The sequence below is a fragment of the Condylura cristata genome, unplaced genomic scaffold (assembly GCF_000260355.1).
Source record: "Condylura cristata isolate star-nosed mole 26May11 unplaced genomic scaffold, ConCri1.0 scaffold00038, whole genome shotgun sequence".
NCBI classification, from domain to species: Eukaryota; Metazoa; Chordata; class Mammalia; order Eulipotyphla; family Talpidae; genus Condylura; species Condylura cristata.
The window spans coordinates 8,663,458-8,676,078 of NW_004567139.1; the positions used below are offsets into that span (position 1 = coordinate 8,663,458).

General features: G+C 65.8%; 1 protein-coding gene across 4 annotated transcripts in view; it reads right to left on the bottom strand.

The window, feature by feature from the left end:
* The window catches only part of EXOC7 (exocyst complex component 7), a 14,186-nt gene extending 1,848 nt beyond the window's left edge, over nt 1-12,338 (bottom strand). The window contains exons 1-14 of one of the 4 annotated variants that reach the window (XM_004693510.2): nt 12,230-12,338; nt 11,992-12,057; nt 10,538-10,722; nt 10,246-10,351; nt 8,918-9,140; nt 7,062-7,229; nt 4,446-4,538; nt 2,673-2,818; nt 2,337-2,489; nt 2,065-2,163; nt 1,669-1,731; nt 1,423-1,489; nt 773-811; nt 10-75 (exon numbers count right to left, since the gene is read on the bottom strand). In XM_004693510.2, the coding sequence (XP_004693567.1) occupies nt 10-75; nt 773-811; nt 1,423-1,489; nt 1,669-1,731; nt 2,065-2,163; nt 2,337-2,489; nt 2,673-2,818; nt 4,446-4,538; nt 7,062-7,229; nt 8,918-9,140; nt 10,246-10,351; nt 10,538-10,722; nt 11,992-12,057; nt 12,230-12,289 (1,534 nt within the window). In that variant the 5' untranslated portion in view covers nt 12,290-12,338. The remainder of the gene's footprint in view (nt 1-9; nt 76-772; nt 812-1,422; nt 1,490-1,668; nt 1,732-2,064; nt 2,164-2,336; nt 2,490-2,672; nt 2,819-4,445; nt 4,539-7,061; nt 7,230-8,917; nt 9,141-10,245; nt 10,352-10,537; nt 10,723-11,991; nt 12,058-12,229) is intronic. The other 3 variants (XM_012733023.1, XM_004693511.2, XM_004693514.2) reach the window with 3 other exon arrangements.
* Between the last annotated feature and the right edge of the window lie 283 nt (nt 12,339-12,621).

A 12,621-nucleotide genomic window follows, 5' to 3' on the forward strand; every position in this document is an offset into this window, starting at 1 on the left:
GACACTCACAGATGTAGGTGCTGAGGAGGCGCTTGCTGAACTCCGAGCTGTAGCTGGTGGCGGAGGAGCTGGTCTCTGCAGAGGAGAAGCCCGCTGTTACCACCCGTCAGCAGCACCAAGACCCTCTGGCCTCCCCTCAGCCCAGGGAGCCACCCAGGAGATGCTGGCGGGGCGCCCGAGGCTTCAGGGCAGACAGCGCGGAGGCGCTCGGCCAGAGCTGGGCTCCACTGAGCGGCCGAGCTCCCCGCCTCCCCCGACGCCCTCGCCCGGCCCCACCGGAGCTGGGGGCGGGGGCTGGGTGGCTAACGAGCTGGCCTCGAGCACAGGGAGGCTAGAGGACAGAAGCGAGACTGCCCATCCCTGCCACCCTAGTTCCTGACCCGTGAGGGGGGGACCTGCGAGGCCCAGAGCCCACCTGCCAGTAGCAAGGCCTCAGACTGGGCCTCCACAGCCCTCCCTCGCTCCCCGCTTCCCCGGGCTGCACTGGGCCGCCTGAGCAGGGCCGCTGCCCACACAGTGGAGGCCAGGAGCGGGGAGGGGCGGCGCGGGGAGGAGGGCTCGCCTGGAGTGACCTGGCGCGCTGGACACTAGGGTGCCACCGGGACAAGCTCGAGAGAGGAGGCCGTGAAGGGAGCCGAGAGAGCTGGAACACCCCAAGACCCACGTCTGTCTGCCCCCCTCCCTGAAGTCCTGAGTCTCTTGAGGGGTCCCAGGGAGTCTCACCCGCGGGGCTTCAGAGGGGGAGGATGGGCCGCAGAGCCCTGCTGCTTACCTCGGGGGTCTAAAGGAATATTGTATGTGTCCCCAAGAACTACGGAGTGAGAGGCAGTGCACAGAGGGGCGGAGGCAGAGGAAGAAAGACGCAAAGTGCAAAAACAGGTTAGAAACGCGTGTCGCCGGCAGCAGGCCACTCCCCACGACAGCGGGCCACGGCAGCAGCCGGACCTCTGGAGGCCAAGGCTGCCCCCGGCTCCCTGCCCCGCTGACAGCAGAGGGCGGGCTGGGGGCTGCAACAAGGCAGGCCGGTCTCCGCCAGCGGGCAGGTCTCCTGAGCGCCGGCCTCGGGGCCAGGCCCAGGCCCGGCCACTGCGGGGAGGCGCCCGCCGAGGAGCTGTGCGGGGCGCTCGGAGCCTGGGCAGCCAGGAAGGGGGCGGAGAGCGGGGGGCAGAGGCACCTTCAGACAGGCCAGCGGCCCTCCGGAGCGGGAGGCCCCACAGGAGGAGGGTGAGGGAGCCGAGAGAGGAGGGAAGTCAGTCAGGAGAGGCAGCGGCTCGTCTCTCCCGGTGCTCAGGCCTGGGGGGCCCCAGTGCGGGGTCCTGCCACTGCCCCACTGAGGGGAGCTCCCTGGCCGAGCTGGCCAGTGCCCCCTGGGGAAGAAGGAAGAGGGGTCACCAGCAGGGCACGCTGACTGGCGCCAAGTACCTTGGGAGGCCAGCATGGCGCCCGCCGTCTCCTGGAAGTCTAGGAGCTGCTGCAGGAAGAGGATGGCCTGAGGGGGAGAGAAGGGGCCGGGGGTCTGGGTGGAGCCCCCAAGGCCAGGGCCCACCCAGGGCAGGGCAGAGGGGCCTCTCCCGCAGGCCTGCCGCACCACCTCCGCCCTGCCATCCGTGCCACGCAGGAAGCCAGGGTGGCCGGCCTTCCCCGCCCCGGGCCTCGGGCAGCACCTACGTTGCTTGTGAGCTCGTGCACGGTGCCGTCCTTGGGCATGTTGTACTCCTTGTCTGGGTCGTTCTGCGGGGAAAAAGCCCGACTGCCTGAGCCAGCTGAGGCCAGGCCAGCCAGGCCCTGCCGGTGGGCGCGTGGTGCCACCTGCCGGCAGACAGGGGCCCGGCTGGGTGCCTCTCAGTGACAAGGGACAGCGGCGGGGCAGGGGGGCCGGGTGAACCTGGGGAGTGTGGGGTGCCTGCACTCGGGGGAGAAAGGGAGAAGGGAGGCACTGACAGGAGGTGGCAGGCCCCAGGCACCCCCTGCGCCGCCTGGAGGCCCCGCTGAAGGCCTGGCCAGCGCCCCGCAGCCCCGCCCCGCCCCAGCCCACGGTGCCCGGCAGCGTGGCGGCAGGAGCACCTTGATGTTGTCCGCAAAGTCCTCCAGCGCCTTGGCGCCCACGGTCTCCATGGAGGCGATGAGGCTGGGCAGCTTGTTCTTGGTGCTGGCGGCGGTGCCCTGGGGAGCAAGCGCTCACTGCGCTGCCGGCCGGCCCAGCTCCTCCGCCCTCCGGGGCTCACCCCCGGCTGGGCTGCGAGCAGCAAGCTCCCCACGGCCGCCCCCGGCAGCTGCGCCCACCCACCCTCAGGCCGAGGACGGGCCCCCAGGGACGCACACCTGGCAGCACGTACCTGGAGCACCTGGTCGAACTCGGGCTTGGTCTGCTTGAGGTGCCGCAGGATGGGGAAGACGGTGAGCACGGCGGAGAAGTCGTGCCGGATGACGGCCTTGCGGGCGGCGCACGCGATGTTCTCCCCCTCCAGCGTGAGCCCGTCTAGTGCGTCCTGAGAGCGGCGGGAGGCAGACGGCGGCCAGGTCACACAGAGGGCCCGAGGGGCACGCCACGGGGGGCGCCCAGGACAAGTGGGGAGGTGGCGGCCGCTCCCGAAGGCCGGGCAGGCTGGGCCTGCACTTGGCCCCCAGGGACGGGGCTGCTGGGGCGGAGGGCGGGGGCGCAGGGGCCAGACCTGTATGAGGGAGTCGAAGGTCTTCTTCTGGTGGTGCTCAGGGATGACGTCGGTCAGCAGCTGGTACTCGCTCTGCGCCAGCTTGACGAAGGCGCTGATGCAGTGGATGTAGGCGTCCGTCTCCACGTCCAGCATGTCGTCTCTCCCTGGGGGACGGCAGCGCCTCTGAGCGGCTGGCTTGGGGTGGGGCGTGGGTCTCCCCAGCTCTGGCCAGCAGCCCAGGCACGGGTCACGGGGGAGGAAGGCCGTACTGGCAGGACGCTGAGAGGAGGCCCAGCGGGCGGCAGGGGCACCGGGGCCGAGCGCAGGCCGCGGCCTGGCCTGCCAGGGCAGTGCTGATGCCGGAGGGCCAGTACAGGGGTGGGGCGAGGAGAGGAGAAGGAGGGGGCAGGTGGGTCTGAGCCCAGGCCTGAAGATGCTGGGGTGCGCTGGGAAGAGGGCCGTGGGTGGGGGCGCCACCCTCAGCCGTCTGAGAGGACGCTGGACCTCAAGGCAGTGCCCCCCTCCGCCGGCCTGCCGGAACGTCTGGCTACGAGGTGAGCGGGCCTGGCTCGGTTCCAGGGAGGGGTGACCTGAGCCCCGGAGCAGGAGGCTCGGCTGCCTCAGGTGGACACCGGACACTACTAGGGCTGGGGCAGGGGTGCCCGCAGACCAGCTGGTCCTCTGTGCCAAGGGCCAGGCTCCGGGCGACACTGGAGGCAGGGGCTGGACCCCCCTGCCCTCCAGGGAGCCGCTCGCCCAGTCGGCCTGCTCCTCAGCACGGTACTGGAGGCGTCTCCTCGGCCCAGCCCGGGTCAGGTGCACTCACCTGGCGCGAGGCCAGGGGACCTCCTGCCCGGAAGAAAGAGACCGGGAGAGAGGCGAGCAGCCAGGCCATCCTCAGGGCAGAGCGGCCGGCCGGAACTGGCCCCCGGAGGCTGCAGGCCCCGGCGGCGCTGCCCTCGGCCTGGACTGCGGCACTCACCGGCCAGTGGCCCGTGCTTGTCGTTCCGGGCCTCGGACAGGCGCTCAACTCGGAACTCGTGCCCGTGACCTAGCGGACGCTGGCCGCACAAGCACAAGCAGCGTTTACCCACAGGCCAGGTGGGCGGCCCCTCGGGGCCGGGACGAAGCCCTCGCTCTCCAGGAGGGGTACAGACGGGGGAGGGGGCACCGGGGAGGGCTCGGGGCGCCGCCTCTGCCTCGACCACACTGGGCACAGCCGTTTCAAGCCCGACTTACAGTGCTCGGGACCATCCTCGGGGCTAAAGCGCAGAGGCCAAGGGAGGGTGCGGGCGCGGGGCTGGACGGGGCTTTCCGCGCCCCAGGATCCGATGCCCCACCCCAGCGCCATGTTTGGGGAGAACATGGGGCTCCCCACTGAGTGAGCGGGCACGGGCTCGTGTGCGACGGGGAGCGCTGCCCTCCCCCTGGCCGGAGGTGGGCACAGCGCACGGCAGCCCGGGGCAGCCCGGAGCCGGGCGGGCTGGGTCCCGCCGCCACTGGTCTGAGCGTGAAAGGGCTGCCCAGGACAGGGGGCTCTGAGCCGGATGGGACACAAGGACAGAGACAGGCAGGGAGGGAGCCCCAGGGAGGGCAGAGCTGCCGTCAGCCAGACAGGGCTGGGCGAGGGCCACGGACCCCGTCCCGGTGCCACAGGGCGCGTGGCACCAGGACCTGCAGTCCCCACCCTGCTCCCCTCTCGGCGTCTCCCGAGGCCCTCCTGGGGGGAGGCTCTGCCCTGCCACGTGAGCGGACACATGGAGGAGGCAGGAGAGGAACACAGGTGATTACCTTCCAGGGGAATGAGGTTAGAGCCCCCCTTTTTCCCATCTAGACCATGCTGGGAATACTGTTTCAGAAGGTTCTGAGCTTTACGGATCGTCCCTGTCACCAGAGCCACAGAGAGGAGAGAAGGAGACCTAGGAAATGAGCGAGAGAAAACAGCAGCGGCCCCGTGCCCGCGCCCGCCCGCCCGGCGCCCTCCCAGCGGCCCTCGCCCGAGCGGCCGGCCCAGAGCCCGAGCCGCGCGGGACGCCTCCTCCCACGGAGCGACCGGGCCAGGCCTCGGCTCAGAGCCAAGCTCACTTTAGGAAGCGCAGAGGGTGCAGGACACAAGGTGGCCAAAGCCCCGCCAGGAGAAGTCACGGAATGGAGTGCAGCGGGGTTCCTCCGGGAGAGGGGGCCTGGGAGGGCCACTGGCCACTCTCACACCGAGGGCCGGCAGGTCGGGGACGCCACGGGGCTGCCCACCAGGCGGAGAGCTCGGCGTGCTCAGTGCTGGGCAGAGCCCGACCGGAGAGGCGACTCGGGCCTGGGTTTCTGGGAGAGCAGCGCCCCACCCAAAAGGCAGGGACCCCACACACTGACCGGGGTCACTGGACCGGCAGGACCATGAGAGCAAAGGGGCTGGGGGAAAGGCCGGGGGCGACAGCCAGTATCATAGGCGAAAACAATGCACACGCCATGCGGCGTCCCAGGGCAGAAATGGGGAAATAAAACAGCATTTGAAACAAAGGAGCCGCTGCCAGTTAATAAAATGTCGGGGGGAAGGGGCCCTGAAGCCCGGGAGACTCCTAGAGTCTTCCTGAGAGACTCCTGCCTCCGTGAACACAGGGAGGCTGTTTGGGTCTGGCGGCTCCTCAAAGGCCGGGGAGGCCGGGGGAGGCCGGGGACGGGGTGGCCACACCCCAAATCTCAGAGTCTGGCGGCCCAGCATCGGTCCCCTGGGGCTCTTCCCTGCTAATGACCGAGTCCAATTCCTGCTCTACAATGGGCCAGAGGCAGGTGGGCGGCTGGGCCTTCAGGGGGAGCTGGCCAGCACCCAGCAGGATGAGGACGGCCCGACACAGCAGCCGTCAAACCCCTCAGGCGCCCCGTTACCAGGGACGACACCAGGGTGGGCTCTCCGAGCCTGACAGGGCCCGCCTGGCCTCTCCCAGGACAAAATGATGCCTGGGCCTGACTCCTGCTTCCCAGCATCAGGCCGAGCCCACCGACTCCTGACAGTTCTGGAAACACCCAGAAAGCCCAGGGACCCCCACAGCCAGAGCTGTCTCCTCTCGGGCCTCCAAGCCAAGAGCCAACTGAGCCCTGTCATCAGACCTGCTCCCCAGCAGCTCCCAGGCCTGCGGGGCCAATGGGTGCCCTGGGGCAGTGCAAAGCAGATCCGAGGGCCACCAGTGGACCTTGAGGGAAGAGTGGGGGAGTGCAGAGCGGAAGGCCCAGCGGCCTCACGGAAACAGCCCTGTGCCCTGCGCGAAGGCAGGAGGCGCGGGAGGCCTGCCAGGGCGGCTGGTGCCGCTGGGCGGGCTCAGCACAGCGCCGGCAGTTTCTGGGGCCGACGCCAGGGCACCTGCCTCCCGAAGCTCTGCTCACCGAGCCTGAGGACGCCCTGACCTTTCACCGAACCCCACGTACAGGGCAGACGCCTGCTCTCGGGGGCGCAGCACTGCGGAAGACGGGGGCCAGTGCACGCTGCTCGCAGACGGCACGAGTGCCCGGGCAGCAGGCGGGGCTGACCAGAGCAGGGGCAGCCCCTGCCCAGGAACACGCCCCCCGCGACCGGGGGCAACACGTCTCGGTGGCCAGATGAGTCCGACTCGCCCGGCCACAGCCAACACGGAGGGACGTGGCCAAGCTGAGCTCGCCTACACGGTCACGGCCACGGCGAGAGGCCAGGCGGGGACGCCCGCGGTGCCCGCGGCCAGGTCCCGGCTCGCCCCGGCTCTCCCACCACTGGGCACTACTTCGAGTGTGGAAGAAAAGCCCAGTTCAGTTCTTCAGAAGGGCGGTCTGGGGCTCGGCCCTGCAGAGCGACTATGGAAGTGTGGGCGCTCCGGGTCCTGCGGCGCGGGGTGAAGTCTCGGCGCTGTCCGACTGCAGCCAGCCACCGCACCCCGGCCAGGGGGGGACCCAGGGCGCAGCAGGCTCTCCTGTCTCCCTGCTGTTCCCCTCAGCAGTGGCTTTCAGTGGATCTACTCTGCTCCCCACTGTCTGGAAAAGCCTCTCACCTACCCCACACCTCTAGCCTGCACCCCAGTTCTTTTGTGCACAAAGAAATAAAATCATCAAAAAAGAAGTGAGCCCTCCCCCAGCCACCTTTGGCTACAGGGCGCTTCAAGCCAGCCAGGTGTTCTGGAGGGCGATGCGCTACCCGCTGTCCCCACGGGGCTGTGACAGTGAACGGGCCCCTGACGGGACAGGGGCCAGCAAGCCTGTCTGCCCCGTTACCGCCCCTGCACGCTGAGGCCCCGCTCAAGTGTCTGCGCCCCAGGCGGCCGGCGGGGGCAGATGTGCTCTGTCCCTGCAGCTTCGTCACCCTGAGGACACGCTCTGGGGCGGCTGCCGCCACCCCACGCAGTCCAGCTCCCACTGGCCCTGGAGGTGGGCAGGCAGGGCGGGGCTCACCTGGCCGCTTGACTGGCTTCTTGGTGGGCGTGTCTTTCCTCTTGTTGGGGATAGCAGGAGAGTAGGGGACCCCAGAGGAAGAACTGCTCTTCCGGAAATGCTCCCTCAGGCCCTTGATGGAGCGGTCGAGCTGGCTGGAGCGAATCTGGTAGTAGACGTTCATGAAATCTGAGGAGACACAGGTGACAGGTGGCAGCGGGGTCCCTGCCTCCGCCATGCCACAGCGCCTCCTTCCCAGGGACGCCGCACTGGGAAGAGCAGCGGGCCCCGAGTTCCACCGCCCACACCGTCCGCCATCTGCTCTGGCTCACAGCCGCCCGTGGCCTCTTCCCACCTCAGGCCTGGCGGTGAGTGCTACGCTTCCGAGACAAGGCTGCTTTAGACCAAATGCGTGACGCGAACACCCAGGTCCCACCGGGAGGGACTGAGGGTGTGGAGCTCGGGGGTGGCCGAAGCCTGGACCGAGAACACCAGCTCTTCAGCTGTGGCCGGACAGAAAGCGAAGGCCGAGGGCACTGCCCAGCTGCCGAGAGCGAGAGCTGGCCAGGAGCAAGCCACTGGGCTGACCACTGGGCTGGCCGCTGGCCAGGCAGCCGTCGCCCCACAGAGGGTCTCCCCAGGGCCCGCAGGCGACACGCCCGACTCCTGTCAGACACCCCCAGTGGGGCCACACCATTTAGGAAACTGACTCACGGCGGCGCTGCTTATTGGTGCTAGGAAGGCGGGGAACCCCACGTTGTGATGAATGAGAAAAAGGGGGACACCAGACACTGAGGTGCATTTCAGCGGCTCCCCACTTGGAAGTCCCAGGAACCCCGATGTAAACGGTGGACCAACGCACACTGGCTCTGAGCAAAGGGAGCCCAGGAGCCTAGGGAGCCCCAGGAACCTCCTGTGGAGCTTGGGTCCCCCAGAAGCTCATGAGCCACCGTGTTCATGGGGTCGATCCACGGGGCCTTGGGACCTGTCACCCCACTGTCCCGAGGGAAGGGGTAATGGTGAGAGCTGAAGAGCTTCAGGTCAAGTTTGTTTGCTAAAATTGTTGCTTAAAGCTCCAGCTTTCTTAGTTTTTAACCCTAGCACTGGCTCACGGAGTGAGGTCCCCAAACGCGGACCTTACGCAGCTGTGAAGAACGAGGCATGTTCTCCCGAGCTGCTGTGGGGCAGCCTCGAGGCACACCACGAGCTAAACCGCAGCACTGCGGACTGCGGGAGTGTCCTGCCCGCTCGGGACACGGCCGGCTCACGTGCCCTCGCGCTCGCTCAGGCAGCCGCTCAGGCAGGCGCGGAGGCTGCAAGGATCCCTGCCGGCGCTCATCTGGGGCAGGAAGTTACCGGCCGGAAGTGGGAGACAGGCTTTCCCGTTCACCTCCACCTTCCTGCACTATTTGACATGTGTCTGACTAATCAAAACCGGACAAGAAGCAGGAAAGAGAAGGAGATCGTGAAAAACTGAGATTTGGCTAGTCGAGTCGGAGCTTAGGTTGCAGGTCAGTTGTTCCAGTGGTTTCCTATTCGGTGTTGGATTTAACAGCAATCCAGGCCCCCCGCCCCTGCCCGGCGGTGCAGGGCTTAAATTCTCCGCGCTATCAAGCTACAGCCAGCCCTGCAGCACGGGTTCGATCCCGGCCAGGGAGGGACCCCCAGGCGCAGCAGACCTCGCCTGTGTCCCCGCTGCCCCCAGCAGTGGACTTCAATCAACCCACCTGTCCTGCTCCCCACTCGGTCTCCGGTGGAGCCTCCCACCCCCTGCACCTCTGTGCACACCCAGTTCTTTAATGGGTAAATTAGTAAACACAACCCAGGCGGCATAAAGCAACCGGCGCCTCTGGCCGGACCCCAGGGCCCGGGCTCACCCTGGTTGCGCCCGTACTCCACCAGCCAGCGGGAGATGCGGATGACGTCCTGCAGCGCGCCCTCGGGCAGGTGCTCCAGGGGCACCTCGTCCTGGACCTCCAGCTCGTCCTCGCCACTGAGCAGGTCCAGGATGAGCACGGGGGAGACCACCTTGCTGTGCCGGGTCATCAGGCTGCGGAACTCGGACTCCAGCGACTCCTTGCCCCGCTCAAACAGCAACTTCTGCAGGGACAGGGGGCGAGGAGGAGGCGCCCGCACTGCGTCTCCCACCTGCTGCCCCGGTGCGGCGCCGGCGCCTGGGCCTCTGCCACCCTCGGCCTTCACTCCCTCTGCTGCGGGGCCTCCCTGACTGTCTCTCGCACGCAGAGGCCGGTTCACAGGGGAAGCCGGGGTTTACAAGTAGGTGCTTCATAAAGACCAGCTATTAGTCTTCACACCACTTTTAATTTGCCTTCTTGTTAGAAAGGGGGTTGCAAAATTAAAAAATAACACACACTGGAATAGGCTGAATTCAAAACTTTGTACTGGGCCCTCCGCGGTGGCGCAGGGGTTACAGCGCAGCACTGTGAAGCTGTTTGCAGCACGAGGCACGAGTTTGAAGCCGGCCAGGGAGGGACCCCAGGGCGCAGCAGACCCCTCCTGTCTCCCCACTGCTCCCCTCAGCAATGGATTTCGTGGATCCACCTGTTCTGCTCCCCACGCTGTCTCTGGGGCATCCTCTCATCTGCACCCCCCGGCCCCAACACACACGCCTTTGGTCTGCACCTTAGATCTTGTATGCATAAGCAAATAAATCTTTTAAAACAATGAAAAATTTTGTGCTGCACAAGTCAACAAAGTGAACACGACCCACAGGATGAGTGCAAATATTTGCAAATATCTGCAAATCAGGTGTCTGATAAGGGACAGACATCAGGGTAAGAACACCAAAGTCTTTCCACACGAAAGCACGTGTGTGAGGCTCCTGGCGCCCTCACAGGAGCTGAACACCTGGGACCCCCGAGAGTGATGGGCAGAAGGGGGCCGCATGTTCCGCATGGCACCGCTCGGCACCTCGGGCATGCCAGGGGCTAGCAGAGCCGCATCGGCTGCTTGCACTTACACTCTATCAACTTATAACCTATCGCTGCATATGACGTGACTCAGTGCAGTCATAAACGGGTAACGAAAACGCACATCGCTAGCTTCTTAGCACGGCAGGCCTCACGGCCTCGCCTGCGTACTGTAAGCCACACACGTCTGGCTACTGTGTTTCCCTTGGGCTGGCCCTGTGTCCGAGACAGGAATCTGTGTCCCCGAGCCTGTCACATCACCCGCGCCCACTTACCACTTTGTTGAGCTCTGGGCTGTCTGGGCTGTTGTCCTGGAAATACTCCACGGCCTTCTGAATCTTGGCCATGCTTCCCAGGTACTCTTCCAGCCTACCTGTGGGGCTGGGAAGGAGAAGAGCCATGTCAGGGTGCGAGTGAGGTGTGTGCGGGTGAGGCAGGTCAAGGGCACAGCACTTGGAAGGGAGGGCCGGGCCAACATGGTGCCCAGGCCCCACGATGTCCGCTCTCCCTCCCAGGACCTCGGGCCAGCGGAGGCTTGAGGAATGTGACCGTCTGGGCCTCGCTCACCCCTCCCTGATGATCTTCTCAGTGTCAGTGGCCACATGGTAGTAGCTGATGACATGGTCTAGGCAGGACAGAGTCTTCTCAACATTCTCCTGCAGCCGCTGCAGGTTCTCCGTCTGCTTGTGCACGGGGATGATGGAATTCTCCAGCTTCATGAGGCGGCTCTCGAAGGACGACAGGATGGACACCTGGGGGGGCAATGAGCTATACCCCAGCACTGCTTCACCCCCCCAGCCTTTGCTGCCTTTTAAAAATAAAAAGATTTATTTATTGATTTATGCATCAAGAACTGGGGTACAGGCCAGAGGTGCAGGGGCGGTGAGAGGCTTCACCAGACAGAGTGAGGGACAGAACAGGCAGATTGACGAAATACACTGCTGAGGGGAGCAGCAGGCAGGTCAGGAGGGGTCTGCTGCACCCTGTGGGTCACCTCCGGGGTGGAGATAGAACTCGAACTGAAGCAGTTGAGGCTACCTTGCAGTGCTGCGCTTTAACCTGCTGTGCGACCTGCTGTGCCCCCAGGGAGGGCCCTGTTGCCTTTTGTATGGATTCCTGGGCAGCAAATTCTGGGAGGGGAGGGGCAGGGGGTGTGGCCTGCTGCTGTGTGCCAGCACATAGGGGGTGGAACCAATGGGATGAAACTTTATTTGATGGCAAGCCCAGCATCAAAGTAACTGCCACACTGCCAGACGGTGCCCGAGGAGGGCTTCTCTTCCAGCCTTTGAAGTCAAGTCTCAATTTCTGTTCTGTCTGAAGCTTTCCAGGACTGAATAGGGTGGCCTGAAGCGCAGCACTGGCCCTTCAAAACCCCAGTGGGGGTAATTCCCTTAGGACTCCGCTACTGTGTCCTGAATACTAGGACTCCGCGACTGTGTCCCGAATACTACACTCCCACACTGTATCTACTCAGTCTGCGCTTTTCTCCTGTCCTCTAGGAGGAAGGAAGGAAGCCCTGCTGACCGGCTCCTGCTGTGGGCCTGGACTGGGGCGGAGCTCCCACTAATGACTCCGGTGACACGGGCAGTAGCACTGTCTCTCTCTGCAGAGGGGTAACCTAGGCTGTGCCTGTCAGGAGTCACCCGGTGAAGAGCCCCAAGGACTAGATCCCAGATCCCCTGACTTTTGAGTTTGTTTTGTTTTTGGAATCGTGATGGAGTTTGAGTTTCGCCACCTGCGTGGCCGGGGATGACTGGACCTGCCATCCACTGGCCGGCCCTGAGGACGACACCGGCCAGCGGGCACTGCCCACTTGAGCAGTGTGAGCCAAGGAGAGAAGGAAGGATGGAGTCGACAGAGCAAAGTGTGGGCTGCGGGGGGCTGCTGCACCCTCGGGGTAGGGGCGACACGGGGCCAGAGGGACCGCGCGCTGCCCAGTCCCGACCGCTGCCCAGTCCCGACCGGGCCAGGCTCTCCTGGGGGCGGGGGGCCGCCCGTCCCTCCCCGCCCGAGCTCCTCACCATGTTCTTGGTGAGCTGGTCGCTCTTCTCCAGGCTGTCCCGGATGAAGGACAGAGTCTCCTCTTCCTGGGGCAGCGGGGTTGAGACATCAGCAGAAGCCGCAGCTGAAGGAGATGACCGCGTCCCGGCGCCGGGCCTCGCCCCCACCCCGCTTTCCCTAGGGGCGTCCCCTCCCACTTCCCAGCCGAGCAGACGGCCGGCCCCATCCCGCACCTCTTCCCTCGCTTCCCAGCCCCACCTGCTTCAGTTTGTCCTCGATTTCCCGCCGCCGGGCAGACGCCTCCTGCGGGGGGATCATCGCTTCCACCCAGCGGTACTCACAACCTCAACCAGGTCGCGCTGGGCCCTCTCGGCTCCCGTCCCTGTCACACCCACTTCCGCCCTTGGCCCCGCCCCGGAGAGCGCAGGCGGGGCCATGTTGGGAGCGTCAGGCGGAAGTGCGTCTGCGCGAAAGCCAGTAGCCGGCCCGGCCAGGCGGCCATCTTGAGTGCGGCTGAGAAGGGTCGCCATGTTTCTGCAGTATGCGGGTCCGTTAGGCGAGGTTCCCCTGCAGTGTTGCTACCCTGTGGCTGGCAGGACAGTGACGGCGCGTTTGCAGTCTTTTTTCAAAGACATACATTTACAAAGATC